Source organism: Trachurus japonicus, chromosome 20 (genome assembly GCF_045865225.1).
Source record: "Trachurus japonicus isolate A0001 chromosome 20, Traja_1.0".
Taxonomy (NCBI): domain Eukaryota; kingdom Metazoa; phylum Chordata; class Actinopteri; order Carangiformes; family Carangidae; genus Trachurus; species Trachurus japonicus.
The window spans coordinates 25,512,248-25,531,824 of NC_140926.1; the positions used below are offsets into that span (position 1 = coordinate 25,512,248).

General features: G+C 42.6%; 1 protein-coding gene across 1 annotated transcript in view; it reads right to left on the minus strand.

Moving 5' to 3' along the window:
- LOC146967008 (piezo-type mechanosensitive ion channel component 2-like) overlaps positions 1-19,577 on the minus strand; it is a 98,360-nt gene that overhangs the window by 61,186 nt on the left and 17,597 nt on the right. Inside the window, exons 2-9 of the mRNA XM_085762729.1 lie at positions 14,312-14,401; positions 9,979-10,086; positions 9,837-9,879; positions 5,048-5,168; positions 3,892-4,162; positions 1,867-2,080; positions 945-1,092; positions 669-842 (exon numbers count right to left, since the gene is read on the minus strand). Of these exons, the coding sequence (XP_085618855.1) occupies positions 669-842; positions 945-1,092; positions 1,867-2,080; positions 3,892-4,162; positions 5,048-5,168; positions 9,837-9,879; positions 9,979-10,086; positions 14,312-14,401 (1,169 nt within the window). The remainder of the gene's footprint in view (positions 1-668; positions 843-944; positions 1,093-1,866; positions 2,081-3,891; positions 4,163-5,047; positions 5,169-9,836; positions 9,880-9,978; positions 10,087-14,311; positions 14,402-19,577) is intronic.

Genomic DNA, 19,577 nt, shown 5'->3' on the forward strand with positions numbered 1-19,577 from the left:
ATAAAAATTAATCAAAAAAGTGTTTACAACAAGTTGGGATGCTATGGAAATATGGATAAGATAGAATGTGATGATTTGCAAAACATTTAAACCCAATATTCAATTGAAAAAACCACAAAGACACAAATCAAATGTTGAGTCTTTTCTATGTTTTTATGAACACAGAACAAAGCAGCCCAATATTATTCTTCCAATGTTGACCCTTGCATGCTGTGATTTCCTCAGATTCTCTGGATCTTTCATTATTTTATTTATATTATGAACTGCAGACAATGAAATCCAAAATCTATTTCATTTGAGAAATATTATTGTTAGATTGTTGCATCAATTGTCAAACAAAGTCTTGGTGAACTCCCTATTTTGACTTCAGAAAGACTCAGCCCCTCTGGGATGTTGCCAGTTAACCTGATTAATTGTGAGATGTTCCAAAACATAATCTCTTCAAACGTTTCACAACTTTTCCACCCTTTCGGTTTCCACCGCCCCAATTTTTTTTTTAAACTTGTTGCTGCCATCAAATTCAAACAAGAATATAATTTTTAAACAGTGAAACCTATCAGTTTCTACATCTGATATGTGTCTTTGCGCTATTTTCAATAGTCTACAGTTGACCCAACTTTTTTTGAAACACGCACACACACACAAAGATATATATTGGTTTTTTTTACATCTTGGCAGTCAGGCTGTTGGTGAGCTCTCCTCCACAGCTCTCGCCGTCTGTCTGCTGTCATGTCCGGGCTGACCTCATCACTCAGGTTGGTGGTGGCAGTGATGATGTCACAACTTGCTCCGACCGTAGACTCCATCCCCTCTTTGTCCAACCCGTCTTCACCAGTGATCAACTGAAGAAACATGTAAAAAAAAAAAAGCATCAGCCAACCAGAAAAACACACTGACTACAAAAAAATCATCTCACGACCAGTGATTCATGACATCACACTCACATTATTCCTCCACAGACTGGCCACTGTGTGATAGAGCAGCAGCAGCATCAGTGGACTGCTGAAGTGAAACCAGCTGAGCTCAGGGTTCACCTGCAGCCTCCAGGGGACGGCACAGTCCACGGACGCCACCGACACCAGGCCAAACACACTGCAGGAAACACCAACAATCATCAGCAGTAGTTTAGTGTTGTCACGATACCAACATGTTTTTCGATACTTTTCGGTACTTTTCCAAATAAAAAGAGAACACAACAAATGTCATTAATTTTAATAGAAAATCTTAGAACTGCAAAGAAGGGATCACCGCCGACACGTCTTGCTACTTGCATTCAAAAAGGAGTTTATTACAAGAAAAAGAACAGTGTTGAAAAATGCCGAATCCTAGAGCATCTCTGGTGCCAATATGAGATCTCTCTCTCTTGGCCTAAACCCCAAACCTTATATACGTTTTCTAATTCTCCACCTTCTCCCACAGAAGGATATAACTGACCAGGATGGTCAGACAAAGACAGGATCTAAAAACAGAATCTAACCTATGCCTTCTGACATTTAACCTCTTGACCAGGCTAACTAAACATAGATACACTGTCAAGTATCCCCAAAAACTATGACCCACAGAGATGGGAAGATGACAAGAAACACATTTCTCAGGGTACATTCCACACTACTACTAGACACCTAATCTAAACATCTGGCTGTAAATGTATGTGTGTGCCTTTTCTCTTGTAACATCTGAATGTATTTATATTTATTCCATTTAACTATAAACTGTTACTTATCACAAATGAAGTTCCTATCCAAATGGTGAATGACCATTGGTGAAGATAATTCAAGATATTAAAGCAAAAGAGTTCAGGTGGATAATACACTACAGTCACCACCAGGCACTACTGCTTTGACCGGACTGCTGGTTGTGTGTTACCTGGCCGACGTGCCATTGGGCGGCCACGCCTCCTGCAGAGAGGGCAGCTGGTAGCAGTAGAGAAGCAGGAAGTGGGAGGCAGAGTAGGCCAGTGACATCATGGACACACACCTGAAGAGGAGGGGTGGGACCTGACCTGACCAAGACCACCAGGTACACAACACCTGGAAACACAGTAGGTAAGGGAGGGAGGAGAGAGAGGGGAACATGATACCTGGAGGGTAGGGTAGGGTGGGGGGCGGGGGGCGGGGGGGTCACAGAGACAACATGTTAGTTCTTAGATTTGAAGGATCTGTCCTTATATGAATCACAGGGTTCCTACACATTTGAAATTTCCAAATTCCATACTTTTTCCAGACCCTAATCTCCAGACTTCTTGGTAAAAAATTCAAATAATTTGTGATATTTAAGTAAATAGATGTGCATAATATTTTTTTAAAAAGCATGCAATTTATCTTGTTTTCATTCTGAATGTGTATGCCATTATGCAACCAAATAATTTCCAGGTGATTGTAGCTAAGTACAATAGCACATACAAAATAGTTAACCCAAATAACTTCATTAATAATACTGTATATAACTGGGAGGAGTCCCTACAGACCCAGAGATCACTGGAGGGACTGTAGGTCTAATCTGCAAGTCAGATTGTGGGGACTCAGTTTGTTGGACTGAATTGCTTATTTAAGATGCAAGTATTGAGGAAGGTTAGGAGTATCTGTTTGGACGGTGACCATCCTCTTAGTTCTGAATATGTTTGGTTACCACCTGGTGTGTGCCTAAGGCGAAAACCAACATTCATTCATCCCCACTTCCATTAGGGGACTGAACCTAGTTGAACAGGGACGATGAGGACGATCTCTTACTGTGGCTGGACACTTCACTTGACACTGCCATTTGTTGCATTGCTGTTTTTATAGTAGGGCTGTGATTCATTTTATGTGTGCTGAAATATATGTATGTTTATACTACTACTGCAACCAAATCGCCCAAGTTGGGACAAATCAACTACACTTGACTTGACTTGGCCTGGGAAACCTGAGGATCCCACTGCCCATTAAGCAGGATAAGGATGGATGGATACATGGATACATGGGCTGATGGATGGATGGATGGATGGATGGATGGATGGATGGATGGATGGATGGATGGATGGATGGATGGATGGATGGATGGATGGATGGATGGATGGATGGATGGATACATGGACTGATGGACTGATGGATGGATGGATGGATGGATGGATGGATGGATGGATGGATGGATGGATGGATGGATGGATGGATGGATACATGTACTGATGGATGGATGGATGGATGGACTGATGGACTGATGGACTGATGGATGGATGGATGGATGGATGGATGGATGGATGGATGGATGGATGGATGGATGGATGGATGGATGGATGGATGGATGGATACATGGGCTGATGGATGGATGGATGGATGGATGGATGGATGGATGGATGGATGGATGGATGGATGGATGGATGGATGGATGGATGGATGGATGGATGGATGGATGGATGGATGGATGGATGGATGGATGGATGGATGGACTGATGGATGGATGGATGGATGGATGGATGGATACATGGACTGATGGATGATGGATGGATGGATGGATGGATGGATGGATGGATGATGGATGGATGGATGGATGGATGGATGGATGGATGGATGGATGGATGGATGGATGGATGGATGGATGGATGCTACTGCTCAGTACAGGTCACTGATTACAATGTTTCCAGGGTAACATTGGTCTTAGGCTTCATTCTTGTGGATTCATCTGAGAGCCAAACTAACACTGGAGCAACTACAGGATGGTCTGAAATACTGTATCTTTACCAAACCAACCACTGGAAGTGAAAAGATTCCCTCTCAGGCACTATCGACTCTGAAATGAAAGATACAGGTTGATATTCAGTAACATGGACCTGAGTATGAGCTGTCCTCAGTCTTTCTGTCAGGCTGCTGAGAGGAGATAAGAGGTGTCAGTTCTCTACTTGACTCTACTGGTTACCTGCAAGACCAAGCAGAGTCGTCAGCAGGACCTTCCCTCCAGTCGTTGTGATGGTTCCCACCATCTGCCTGCTTTTATAAACCAGTAACTCCAACTCAACCAGAAGTCTGTGTCTGCTGCTTTTCTCCTCCTCCTCCTCCTCCTCCTCCTGTTCTTCTTCCTCTCCAAGCACTGAGTCCCTCTCAAACACCAGCTCCTCCTCCTGATGCATCGCCTCCTGCTCCTGCTCCTCCACCTGCTCCTGCTTCTCCTCCTGCTGATCCGGTTGAGACTGGAAACAGGAGAAATACCAGTTGCAGTTAAAGCAGAAGTAAGTGGTCCGGTCGTTTTCGCTAATGCTGCGTTCCAGGCAGGCTTTTGAAATCGTAAATTACAGCTTCAAGTCACAACTTACGACTTTGTAGCGTTTCAGGCAACCCACTCGTGTTTTTCCGACCTGTTTTACCGGTGAAAGTCACTATAACGGCCACTCGTAACTTCTGACCAGTGAACTCGTACCAGATCGAACTGGTACCACTTCACGGTCGGAAAAATACGAGTTTCCTTGAACGCACCATAACAGTCCTCGTCCCTACGTCGCCACATTCACGGCGTTCCTTGGCTGCACACACAGCCCTGCATGCCGTTCTCTCTCCTCATTGATAAAAACTGTAGGATACGATAAATGTTTTCTCTTCGGCTCAGAGCAGAGCAGAGGGACTGAGAGACCCGTGTTTCAGTCCAAACACTCTATGTAAGTGATTGCTGTCGGAAGATATAACTATTTAAGACTTATATTAACACAAATATATCACTTACTTCTGCTTTAAGATAGCATCCCATTAAAGACACGGTGCTGTGATGAGGAGGAGGAGGAGGCTGCTGTCTGCTGATCTGGTTTCATGTTAACAAACAGACTCCGACAGTACGAATAATAAACAGGCTGAACCTGAAACCTAATCATTATACACTCTGTGTGTGTGTGTGCGTCTTTCTCTGTGTCTGTGTGTGTGCCCTAATGCAGTCCCATAATAAGGTTACAGTTAATAAATAGCTTACTGAGTTACACAGTAATAGACAATAAATCTCATTAAGAAACAAGAGGAGATGACTTAACAAGGTTACACCTGCTTCATTAGTGCATGTGTGTCTGCATGTGTGTGCGTGTGTGCGTTACCTGTGTGTGTGCGTCACCGCTTGGTCTCCCGATCAGCCTCCAGGTCAGCAGACTGACAAACAGCACGCCGATATCCGGAAACACCTGTCTCACTGTTGAGCCCGCATCACTTCCTGTCAGGCTAAAACAGACAGAGAAGAGAAAAATTAAACAACAAAAAAACACAAAGCAGCTCAGTGTGTTTCTTCATATAATTAGAGACAGAGTCTTTCAGACAGATGTCGAGGTGGACCAGTTGTTGGGTCGGACCTATGGTAGCCCTGAAGGGTCATGGTAGTGTGACGATGAAATATGAAGAAAATAAAAGAGCTCAATTTTCACATTTGTGTACTTATTAGATATGAAGCAATCCAGCTTTTTCAATGCGACACCTGGTTTTACTGGCCAATATATATGCGATACTGATCCGATTGTGTTTTGCAATGCAATCACCAGCCCTTGCAACGTTTCCTCTGCTGATATCACAAGTAGCCTTTGAAATGGTTCTTGTTGCAAGCGTGAAATACTTCTAATACTGACTTTTTGGCTTGCTCCATGTTGTTGTGTTTGTTGTCTACCGTCAGGCTGTGTGTGCGCCTGACATGTGATGTAGCATGTGTCACAACCATAGAATCAAAGTGGATTGATTGGCGTCATGTATCTTCCTCATTATCTGGGTATCTGGGCCGATATCTGATCTTATTATCGGATGGGTGCATTCCTAGTACTTATACAACATTAAAGGGATAGTTCACCCTAGAATGATATTTCGCTCATTATCTACTCACCCTCATGTTGACTAAGGGCTGGAAGAAGTTTCAGATTCCTCCGTGGCTTCTCTGAGTTACAGGGGGTCTCAGCATAGCAGTGCATGTCCATATAACGGTTGCAAAGGGACACCGGAGCTCTTCGTAAAAAAACACACACAAAAAAACATCCAAATACCTCCATGATGCTCGTATGTAATGTCCGTCTTGTGCTGAAGCCCCAAATTGCGTAATTGTCCCGAAAAAAATTAAATAAGTCTATATTTTAAGCTTGTTTGTAGCGGAAGCTTCTCGAAGCTCCTCTTCCTGGTCCGTCCAAATCTCGCGTGATTTGCGCCGGCGTCAGCATGCGTTACTGCGAATCACGCGAGATTTGGACGGATGGATTGGATGTTTTTTTGTGTGTGTTTTTTTACGAAGAGCTCCGGTGTCCCTTTGCAACCGTTATATGGACATGCACTGCTATGCCGAGACCCCCTGTAACTCAGAGAAGCCACGGAGGAATCTGAAACTTCTTCCAGCCCTTAGTCAACATGAGGGTGAGTAGATAATGAGCGAAATATCATTCTAGGGTGAACTATCCCTTTAAATACACTTCTGTGTATATCCGTGACTTTATACATAAATAATTAAAAGATGTATTCAGGTAAGCCCAGGTGGATTAAAGTGAAAAAAGACAAAATATGCAAGTAATGATACAGGAAATTACATTTTATTAGATGCACCTGTTCGACTGTAAGAGCAAATATCTATCTGACCAATCACACGGCACGGCAGCAACGCTGTTTTTCAATCAAATTGTCTTGGCCATATCTCTACATGCTCAAATACACTAAGAAATGTTTTTGTGTGGATTGTGTGTTTTTCAGAATCTGCTGATCTACTGAGGTTTTCAAGCACAACCATCTCCAGGGTTTACAGAGAAAACATCCAGTGAGCGTTAGTTTTGATAGCAAAAATGTCTTGGTGATGCCAGAGGTCAGAGGTATGGGGAAAAGAATCTCTGAACACACACACACAACACGTTGAAGCTTGAAGCAGATGGGCTACAGGCTGAGCTCCACTCCTGTCAGCTAACAGTAAGTTAAGGCTACAATTAACACCGGCTCACCAAAATTAGAAGGTTGTAAAAAATGTTGCCTGGTCTGATGAGTCTCCTACAACGTTATGAAAACATAGATCCATCCTGCCTGGTATCATGGTTCAAGCTGCTGCTGCTGATGGTGTTACAGCGTTTGGGATATTTTCTTGACACAGCTCTACATTGATCTGACTGAGCCTCAGTGACGTATAGATACCTTCAATAACCTTTCATTGAAAATATCATTTCTGACAACACATAAACATTACTTACAGTTATATGGCAACAACATTTCTACTCCTTCTCAAACTTCCAACAGCTAAATGTTCGACCCTGGCATGCCTTGTCCCCGGTTAAGGAGGACTAATTATATTGATGAATGTTAAACAGACAGCACCAGTTAGCAAACACAACTGTGTATCGTCGCAATAAACATCACAACCCTCTGCAGTGAATTCACAGCAGCACCAACATTCTGATGAATAAGATGTGTTGATTCAAGAGAGAAGCCGGCGCTGGCTGCTAAGAACAGCATGTAAACAACTGCTGAATCAGGCCAAGTGGCTAAAAGCAGCAGCAGAGAGCTCTGAGTGCTGATCCTGGAGCAGTGGGGGAGAAGTTGAGGTGAACAGCAGGTTAGTTAGTCCCTGTGTTCAGACAGAGCAGCAGCGACTGGAGGTGAGACACTACACTAGGTGCGTTTACACGCAGTGTTTTCCTCAGTCTGATTGTAAACAATCGTATTAAATGAATCTTATTCAACCTGTTTACATGAACACTAAATAAAGCGATCCACATTCAAACCGCGTATACATGGACCCAGCTGAAGCCGATTATAGATTGAGTCGGCACTCGGCAAGCAAGGGAAACGTCACTTCCAGTAAGAGCCGTGGAGGAAAACCAGCCATTACCCCATAGACATATACTGTGTGAAAGACACAGTATTTTAAAATGTACGGACGCCAATCGACCCGATCGTACTAAGTCTTTTAATCTATAGCTCTTTGTCAGCAGATACAAGTGATTCAAACTAAGAAATTACCATGGACAGGACTATTTTCTGCTTATTTGCCATATTTGTTTTGACCGGCTTTGTCTTCCCTATTTTCTGTTTCCTATTTCCCGCAAACGTCAATACGTGACGCGTACGTACTATGGCGTGGATGCGCAGAATGAATAATCCACTCTATCAACCGAATCCCGGTTTACATGCGGCATGAAGCTGATTATCAATTGGCGTAGACTACCTCTTTCAATCCGATCCAAAATGAAATTTCAATTTTGGGTGAATTATCCCTTTAATAAAGAAGAACTAACATCACTATAAAAAGAACAGTACAAAGTAAGTTCAAATGTCTGAGTAAGCGTGTTACATTTTCAACCTAACATTCTATGATGTGGTGATAGGGATGGTTGTCAGTCTATTAGGAAGACCTAGTTAAACCTGATGCAGTCTAATACAGCAGCTCTACAGTAAATCAACCTGCATGCTGTGTGAAGGTTCCATGTTGACTCAGTTAAATAAACGCTGAACTTGAGCTGCACTGGGTTCAGCTCTGAACCACAATCAGGAAACGAGGAGTCTGCTGTGAACATGTAGCCCAACACACTCTGTGCCTTACTGTGTTTATTGGTGTGTGTAGGTGTTTGCAGAGCCATGTAGTCCAGACAGAGAGACTACTGTCTGAACCTCCTGCTGCACACACACACACACACACACACACACGATCAGTCAGCGAGGCTGTCATGATTCATTGTGGAGAAGGACTGCTACCACAGCTCTGATTTCAGCAGTGTGTCCCCACTTGCTGTTTGTTATGTCTTTATTTACTACAATTCTTTCTCAGCTGTGTGATAATGAGTTGTTATTGTGGTTGGAGCAGCAGAGGTGAAGGCAGCTCCCTGTCACTTCTCAGCTGCTTCACATTACATCACATAAACTGACACCAGATGAGTTACAGAAGGACGGTAAAATACTTCTACGACTGAACACACTGGTGTAGTACTGAAGACTTTGATGTTCCTCACAGGAGCTTCAACTCTCCAACAAATCAACAACAGTTGTCCTACACATATGAAATTATACACATGAACAGAGGCTGAGTCAGCACCACACACACACATACACAATAACCACATCTGTAGTCTCTTTGTCACAAGCTGTGTGTGTGTGTGTGTGTGTGTGTGCATGCCTTTGTTGTGTGGATGCTTTGTCTGGCCCGCCTACTGCTGAGGGTTCAGCTTCAAAATAGATTCTGGTTTAGTTTGGGGTTTTTAGTTGGAACGTGATATGGAAGTACAGTACCAGTCAAAAGTTTGGACACACCATCTCATTCTTTGGTCTTTCTTTATTTTAATTTGTATTTCTTTCTGTATTGTAGATTCATGCTTAAAGGGATAGTTCAACATTTTGGCAAATTGGCCCATTGCCATAATCCCTATAGTTTTAGGAGTAGGTTCATTACCTTTAATTGTCGGTGCAAGCTATTTTTAGAATGGAGCAGCAAGCTACTCAGAGCTACATTACAGAGGCTAATGGGATTTCTTGGTTTCAAACTCACAATCCAACAACTTCAAAACACTCTGGTGGACAAGTTGTGACCTGCACATTCACCACGCTATGAGATAATAACAGAATGTTACGAGACAGAGTTGTTTTAGAGGTAAATTCATGCAAAACCGCTGATACGTGTTCCTGTCGGAGGCAGTTTTTCTGTGCATTGGCCTCGAAAACAACTCTGTCTCGTAACGTTCCGTTATTATCTCATAGCGTATAGCATATATAAAAGTTTTGATGTCTTCAGTTTGAATCTACAGTGTAGAAACTGATGAAAATAAAGAAAAACACTAAATGAGAAGGTGTGTCCAACCTTTTGACTGGTAGTGTAGTTCATCCAACAATAAATAATGACCAACTGACCAACTGTCTGCCAGTATCGTTATCACATTATGTCATTCTTACCTCAACAGGCCGAGCTGACCCAGAGCCTTCTGCCACGATGTACCTGCAGACAGACACATGGACAGTCAGACAGGTGAACAGACAGTTCAACAGACAGATGTGCACAGACAGTGAACAGAGAGACGGGGGAGGGGGATCTTACAGTTGTACTCAGGCTGCAGTGTAGCGGTGGTCACCTGGAAGAAGCACTGCAGCAGGAGGAAGAGGAAACTGGAGACACACAGCGCTGTCACACAGCGACTTGTGTTACCTGGGAGACAGAAACCAGATTTTAATTTGAAAACCTCTGGTGTTAAAGTGTTTTTAAGTGAACAAGGTTGATGAGGTCAGGAGAATCACTTCATCTCAGTCAAAGGAACAGAAAATAGGTACAACAGACACTGTAGCACTGTAATGTTGAAGTTGTTCAGCACTTTTCTTTCTCTTCTTGTCTCTTTGTTTTTTTTCTATGTTGCATTTTACGAGCTGTTAACTCAGTTGTCTAACAACTAGTTTTCAAATCTGCATAACCCCACCCCTACCTGGTAGCAGTAGAAGGGGCGAGGCAAGCAGCGGTTCATTTGTATTTAAAGGGACAGACACTGAAACCAGCCGTTCTGAAGTTCAGAACTTCAGCTTCAACTCTTTTCATCCTCTCAAAACAGTCCTGTTCAGATTCTGAACAGCACTGTTTTGAGAGGATGTCATGGTTGATCCTTAGGGGATTTTAACTGAAGCATGTCACAGACATGTCTTTAAAGGGATAGTTCACCCAAAATTGAAATTTACTCACCCTCATGTGGACTAAGGGCTGGGAGAAGTTTCAGAGTCCTCCGTGGCTTCTCGGCGTAGCAGTGCATGTCCATATAACGGTTGCAAATGGATACCAACTGTCTTCGTAACAAGAGGACACACCAAAAAACATCCAAATACCTCCATGCTGCTCGTATGTAATGTCCGTCTTGTATTGAAGCCCCGAAATGCGAAATTGTCCCGAAAAAAAAGTCTATATTTCAAGCTTGTTTGTAGCGGAAGCTCCTCTTCCCAGTTCGTCCAAATTTGACGAACCGGGAAGAGGAGCTTCGAGGAGCTTCCACTACAAAACAAGCTTGAAATAGAGACTTATTTAATTTTTTTCGGGACAATTTCGCATTTCGGGGCTTCAATACAAGACGGACATTACATACGAGCAGCATGGAGGTATTTGGATGTTTTTTGGTGTGTCTTTTTGTTACGAAGACAGTTGGTCTCCATTTGCAACCGTTATATGGACGTGCACTGCTATGCTGAGACCCCCTGTAACTCAGAGAAGCCACGGAGGACTCTGAAACTTCTCCCAGCCCTTAGTCCACATGAGGGTGAGTAGATAATGGGTGAAATTTCAATTTTGGGTGAACTATCCCTTTAAGTCACCTGGGAACTATTTTAATTTGTGGAAAAGAGGCAGAATATGTCTCCTTTAAAATATAGTTTTAAATGACCCCCCAGACTACAAATCACATTCTCCAGATGAAGGAACATGATCGTTTGGTACACGACGTAACAAAATTCACATCATTATTCTCATACAGTATTTGAACATGAACATGATCATTCCAGCTGAAATCATCATCAACTTAACAAGCCTGTATTTAAACACACGCTCTACTCATATCATGTAACAGATAAAACACAGTGGCTCTGTGGTTTCCTTTACATTCAGAAAAATGACAAGGTTTCGGAAAACAAAGCAGGGAAACACAGGAAGTGATGTTACACAGTGAGTCATCACATATCCTGTGCAGATGGACCCCCCCCAGAGATGACCTCGCTATTCTCTCTGTTTCCTCAGGAAGATCCTTCAGGAAACAAGCGGTATCCTGTCATCACCTGAGATCTGCTGCTACACTGCACTGCGTGCTAATGCATGTCTGTACAGAGTGTGTTACTGTGTGTGCCCCACCACCCCTCCACACACACACACACAGGGACACAGAGGTTAGGTATGTGTCTGGCAATGACACTATCAGCAGATAACATGTAATTATCATGATGTCACTGATGAAACACAGACATATAAAGAGCAGCTTGTGCCAGATGTTCAGCAGAAGTCACAGTATGAGTCTGTTCATGTCTCTACACAGTCTATCACCTACTACACATGATCCATTCACTTTATTACCTCCTACACACCAGTTGTTCATCAACACAGAGCTGACTGTGTGGAGGAGGAGGGGTCAGCTAGTACAGTCATGGCCAAAGGTTCAGAGAATGACACAAGAATTGGTTTTCAGAGTTTGCTGCTTCATTTCTTTTTTTTTTTTTTAGCTTTTCTCAGATGTTACTATGGTAACCGAAGTATAATTGCAAGCATTTCATAACTGTTAAAAAAATAGTTCATCGAAAATTGAAATTTCACTCATTATCTACTCACCCTCATGTGGACTAAGGGCTGGGAGAAGTTTCAGAGTCCTCCGTGGCTTCTCTGAGTTACAGGGGGTCTCGGCGTAATGTAATGTCCGTCTTGTATTGAAGCCCTGAAATGCGAAATTGTTCCGAAAAAAATTAAATAAGTCACTGACGCTAGCGCAAATCTCGCGAGATTTGGACGGACCAGGAAGAGGAGCTTCCGCTACAAAACAAGCTTGAGATATAGACTTATTTAATTTTTTTCGGAATAATTTCGCATTTCGGGGCTTCAATACAAGACGGACATTACATACAAGCAGCATGGAGGTATTTGGATGTTTTTTGGTGTGTCTTTTTGTTACGAAGACAGTTGGTATCCATTTGCAACCGTTATATGGACATGCACTGCTACGCCGAGACCCCCTGTAACTCAGAGAAGCCACGGAGGACTCTGAAACTTCTCCCAGCCCTTAGTCCACATGAGGGTGAGTAGATAATGAGTGAAAATAGTGAACTATTCCTTTAAAGGCTTTTATTGACAATTACATCAAGTTGATCAAGTGTCTTTGATGGTTGGGAGAAGTTGCTCTCAGAGGATGCATTGCAACCGTTCTTTATTCATGGCAGAGTGAGCGCACTGCACACACATGAATGACATCAGGATGCTTCACCGTCGGCCTGACACAGGACTGATGGGAGCGCTCAGCTTTTCTTCTCTGGAGGGATTGAGCAGAGAAAACTACTGTTCCACAGTCCTCAGCAGTCCAGTCCCTGGACCTTTTACAGAGTATCTGTGTGTCCCTGATGTTTGTCCTGGAGACAAGTGGCTTCTGCCATTCCTGAGCATTAAGCTCTGCACTGGTGGAGCCCCAATCCCACAGCTGGATCAGCTTCAGTAGATGGTCCTGGTGCCTGCTGGACTTTCTTTGGAACCCTGAAGTCTTCTTCACAAGAATCGAGCTTCTCTCTTTAAGTTCACTTTCATGGCAAAGAGGGACTAGGTAAAGATGAATTCCTATTCATCTGATCACTCTTCATAACATTCTGGAGTTCATGCAAACTGCCATTGTGGCAGGAAGGAGGGCCCGGGCGGGGTTTTTTCAACCTTAGTCTCCTGGGTAAGAGTCATGCGCATTCAACCAAAGGGATATATCCCTGTGGCCAAGTGACAGGACCATCAACTGTCACAGCATCATAAAAACTAAGGCAGCAGACTGAAAATTAACATTTGTGTCATTCTCAAAACTTTTGGCCATGGCTGTATTACTGATCAGTTTGGGTACCTGTGGTGGAGGAGAGGTTAAAGGCCAACTTTTTTTTTCGTGTCTTTCCTCACTCTTGAGTCCATGACAAGCAGATAGACACCATCCTTTTGACTGTGCGTGCAGTAACAAGGGAGATACAGGCAGAGCTGGCGTACCGCTAATTAGCTTAGCTCAAACGCTGGAAGTGCATAGGTAGTGTTAGCCTGCCTCCACCTAAAGTTATCAGAGAAACTCTTCAGCAACTCTAAATGGAAACCGACGGGCCGATCTTCGTCTCAGAGCTGACAAAACTCTCCGGTAAGGCATCTTGAGCGGTTAGCGGTTAGGTTAGCTTCTTATTTCAAATTAAAGCACAAATTCTATCGTCATGGTTTTCTGTATGTAAAGGGCAATGGGTGTTTTATTTTGTGAAAGTAACCGGAAGTGCGTTGGTCACAACGGCGAGCTTGAGTAGCGCCGAATTCGTCCAAACAAAATTGTAAACAGCTGGTATTTAGACAAATTAACGACACACTGCTGATCTAAACGGCTACTTTCTCACCTAAAAATGTTTGAAATGTTGATAAAGTGATATATTTACAGAGTTTAGAGCTAAAATGAAATCAGCTTCTGACTGCTGATTTCGGCTCGGGTAGGAGGCAGGCTAACACTACCTATACACTTCCAGTGTTTGAGCTAAGCTAATTCACGGTGCGCTAGCTCTGCCCGTATCTCCCTTGTTACTGCACGCACAGTCGAAAGGATGGTGTCTATCTGCTGGTCATGGACTCGGGAGTGAGGCAAGACACGAAAAAAATAAAGTTGGCGTATCCCTTTAAATGACAGTACTGATCAGTTTGGTACCTGTGTTGGAGGAAGGCTCAGGCAGCAGTGGCAGCAGCAGCAGCAGGAGGACATACACCAGAGAGAATCCATTATATCGCAGCACACAAGCTGTGAACACATGAATCAACACATGAGTCAGAAAATCAATACACAGACATCAGATAGATTCTTACAGAGATCAAACCTAGATAATCATCAATATCCAATAACTGAGAAAAGACCAACTAAAACTTGTATCACTGATCTGATACAATCTGTGATGAGATGTGATCCAGGAGAACTGGTGATTAAATATAATGAATTTAAGGTGACTGGATGTGAATTAAACTGCTTCTACTCTCAATTTGACTTGACTTAACCTGACTTGACTTTGAGTGTGTTAGTGTTTTGTTTACTGTGGATTTAACTGGACTGTGTAAACACTGCAGAGAGAAATACACAACCATAACCACACACAGGAGAAAACCTGCTGTCAGTAAGTCCAACATGTCAAGTGTTCCATAAACAGGAAACAGTGATGTACTAAATACAACCACAGCAGATCAATCAACCTGAGATGATGAGAAGCTAAGTATGAGTCTGACAGAGGATCACAAACTAAAAGGTCACGTCTTCTAGATTCAAACTGTTTCCAAAAGTGTTTCTGTGAGTTTTCTTTAAAACTGATGGTGCTGTTCCAGTGAATATCCCACTGACGCTTCACAGACGAGATGCAAAGTCTTTGTGTCAGAAAATACAGAAAAAGGTGGACGTCAGAGACTCAACAGCATGGGCCTCTCCTTATATACCGGTATTGCTCCTTTAGCCAAATGTGACTGAAAAGCACATCACTGTAAATGTAGTGGATAATTCTGTTTAACTCCTTGTTTTCCTGCTGTGAAAGGTCTGGTTTCTCTCCTGTGAGAAGTCCCTTGAGCTCCTAAATAAACCTGTGATATCTCAGGAATGTGTCATGGTTTTATTTAAGAGGGTTGAGTTAAGGAAAGCTGCTGGTTCTGATGCCACCTGTGGACCGACCAGCTCAGCTCAGTCTTCACCAGACTCTTCCAGATGTGAGCTGACCCTGATTTTCTGACTTCACGTCAGCTTTTAACAAGTAGCAGACCCATTTTTTTTTTTTTTTTTAGAGTGAAAGCCTTTTTTTTCTTTCTTATTTTAAATCTCATAGACCAGCTCCTCGTGCTGATTTTCAGATTTGTCACTGAGAAGATCCACCAGATCTTTGTGAACAGATAAATGCCCAACACAGCACAGGATTGTTACCCTGTCTATTCATTATGAACACTGACATTGGCAGGAATGAATCTCTCTGCTCCAGGGTTCAGAGCCTGATCGTGTTGCATTCCCTGAGTTTGTCAAATGGTTATGATAATTAACTTGACCTCAATGTATCAAACCCAAAATGATATAATTGAAGCTGCAAGCTGCAAGGCCTTCACTCTCTGAATGTAGATAAAGAGATATATGAACTGAACTAGTTCAGAGTTAATGAAATGACTGAAGATGAAAGAGACAATAAAATGAACTTTGTGGTGGGTTGGTGATGGAGGGGTCTGAGACTAGCCATTGCTCTTGCAGGCTGATGTGAGATAAACCTTAAAGGGATAGTTCACTCAAAATTGAAATTTCACTCATTATCTACTCCCCCTCATGTGGACTAAGGGCTGGGAGAAGTTTCAGAGTTATCTGTGGCTTCTCTGAGTTACAGGGAGTCTCGGCGTAGCAGTGCATGTCAATATATAACGGTTGCAAATGGATACCAACTGTCTTTGTAACAAAAAGACACACCAAAAAACATCCAAATACCTCCATGCTGCTCGTATGTAATGTCCGTCTTGTATTGAAGCCCCGAAATGCGAAATTGTCCCGAAAAAAATTAAATAAGTCTATATTTCAAGCTTGTTTTGAAGCGGAAGCTTCTTGAAGCTCCTCTTCCCGGTTTGTCCGAATGTCCGAATTTGGACGAACTGGGAAGAGGACAGACCCTGGTTCGTCCAAATTTGACGAACCGGGAAGAGGAGCTTCCGCTGCAAACAAGCTTGAAATATAGACTTATCTAATTTTTTTCGGAACAATTTCGAATTTCGGGGCTTCAATACAAGACGGACATTACTGGATGTTTTTTGGTGTGTCTTTTTGTTACGAAGACAGTTGGTATCCATTTGCAAGCGTTATATGGACATGCACTGTCTGCACCGAGACCCCCTGTAACTCAGAGAAGCCACGGAGGACTCTGAAACTTCTCCCAGCCCTTAGTCCACATGAGGGTGAGTAGGTAATGAGTGCAATTTCAATTTTGGGTGAACTATCCCTTTAACTTTTAAAGAATTGAGAGAGCAGGTGTTGAACAGATGATCAAAAACCAGAGGAGGGGGCGGTGCGTGGCGCAGTGGTTAAGGCGGCCGCCCCATGTAGAGGCTACAGTCCTCAACGCAGGCGTCCCCGGTTCGAATCCCGCGTCGGGCAGCCCTTTCCTGCATGTCATCCCCCCTCTCTCTGCCTCAACCCTTTCCTGTCTATCTCTGTGCTATCAAATCAAAAAAAAAAAAAAAAAAAACCAGAGGAGGACAACGTGATGACCAATGAACAAAAATGACTCGATCACAACAGTTTCATTCCTGGGGGGCCAGTGCACATTTCAGGGGTGTTTCCCATCTTCTCCTTTGTGTCAACTAGTAAGAGTAATTCTCCATGGAACCTTGAATTATTGAACCTGGACTTCACCGGCTCATAAAATATTAAATGAGACAACATATAAGTCTGATGGCAGAAAGGAACATCAACACAAATGTGGATTTGATGATACATCCTTTCAGGCCTCAAGTCTTCATAGTGGTTAACTGATCAAGCAACATAATGAACATTCCCTAAAGCTAATGGAGACTAAATGGGGCTACAAAACACATTATAAAAACATTGTGGGTGTCTGTTGTGTGAAGGATGCAGAAATATAAGGTCTCCAAAGCCATGTGTATGTTGTGGGCTTTTTAAAAGGGGAACTCTGCAGGTCTGATCGCTTTTCTTTGTTTTGGTCGTTTTTTTCTTAACGTTATTTATCAAATTATACATAATAGATTACAGATTGCGGGGCATGTTGGTGTCGTAGTATTTCTCACAAGACGAGAGCTGGGACACCGGGTCGGAGGCTCTGATCTTACAAGGTTGGTTGTTTCAAGTCATTGAAGCACCACAATTACTCCAAAGCTGTTAAATTAAGGTACAAATCTTGTAAAGTTCCCCTTTAAATGGCTCTATGATAGAAATCTGGGAATTGAGTTATTCTATAAAAACATAACAAATGTGAGAGAACAGTCAGATATTTCATTTTACGTTTCACTCAGATCTGGGTCTGTGAAGAGAGCTCTGCTGATCACCGGTCAGGCCTGGAATGTGGGTTGTAGTTTTATGAGAGGAGGACAGGAGACTCTAGTTTGTGTGTTTTCATGTTTGGGACAACATGTTCAAAGGGAGAGTTCAACATTTTGGCAAATTTCCCTATTGCCATAATCCCTACAGTCGCAGTAGGTTCATTACCTTAAATTATCGATGCATGTTGTTTTGAGATCAGTGGGGCAGAGACGTGAGCTGCTCAGCGAACACAATGGAGGAGAATGGTACAGGTCCTCTGTCCATCCAACGACTCCAGAACTAGGGCTGACCCGATTATCATATTTTGATAATCGAAGCTTCGCAGACATAAAATTGATCAAAATCGAAGCTTTGACGGCCGGGGTGTGCGCGATCGTAACGTCTGGCGGGGGTGGGGGGTGCGATCGTAGCAGAAATGATAAAGTAATGACACAGTAAAGTAATAATAATAATAATAATAATAATAATAATAATACATTTGATTTAGAAAGCGCCTTTCACGCCACTCAAGGACACTTTACAGCAGTTAAAATCATCAATAAACAACACCAAAACACAAAAACACAGAATAAACAACATTAAAAACATCAGTAAGAATGAATATATAGAATAAAAGGAACAAATAAATAAAACCGTGCAGAATAAAGGGGAATGTTAGAGTGAGGGGTGGTGGAGTGGATAAGCAATTTTGAACAGGTGGGTTTTGAGTTTTAAATTAAGTTTTAATAGCAAACAAACACTGCATATCTTTAAAATCAGGCAGGTTTCCAGGATGCTAAGTAGCCTAATTATTTTAATGTAACAATTGCTGATGAGAACCGGTGTCAAAAAGGAAAAGAGAGAAAAAAAAAATCAATCACGGTCTTCATGATCGATTACCATGGCAACGAACAAAGCTTCGAAGCTTCACATTTTTTGGGTCAGCCCTATCCAAAACACTCTTGTGGAGAAGTTGTGACCTGTACCTTTTGTATTATGTAACCATACGACACATGAAGCTGAACTCATTGCAGAACTACTTGCGCTTTTGAAATCACTTCGCCCAGCAGTCATGTCTGGAATGTAGTTCCAGTTTTAAATTTGCCTGGAAAACAACTCTGTCTTGTAATGTTACATTATTATTTCATAGCGTGGTGAATGTGCAGGTCACAGCTTGTCCACAAGAGCGTTGTGGAGTTGTTGGATTGTGTATTTAATCAGTTTGATGAGGGACAGGGGACCTGTACCGTTCACCTCCATTGTGTTCACTGAGCAGCTCACGTCTCTGCCTCGCTGATCTCAAAACAACATGCACTGATCATTAAAGGTAATGACCCTAACCCCATGACTATAGGGATTATGGCAATAGGCAAAATTTGCCAAAATGCTGAACTGTCCCTTTAACATTCACACCGCACTGATAACCACAGTTTCTGCTGTTACTTTTCCTGTATAAGAAACAGTCATACTACCAACACAAAAATACTTATTGCCACTACATTGCAAGCTTGCCTGATTTTTCCATTTGGTGACCCTCTGACCATTTGACCCATGGTCTGGTGGTCCATCTATCTGGGCTACTAAAAACACATGTGTTTGTGGGAGGAGGGTCGTTGGGTCTCAGTTTCCCAGACTATATAACATTTAGGTCAGCTCCAAGACGACTGGAGTCAGACAGAAGACTTGTGTTCCCTCTGGGGGAAACAGGTGAAAGGGAAGGCAGAGAACATCATCAGCTGACCTCATCACACTTTGTCTTCTATGTATTCACTTTACTCATTGCCATCTTTGTTATTTTCACTGTGCTGTTCTTCACTTATTTGTTGATCTGTGCCTTTGACATGAAACAGGCTACAAACGATACCCCTTGTTGGGGTAAATTAAGTTGTATGAATTTGATTCTGAAACTGTTGTTTTTAAATGTCATGTGTGTAGA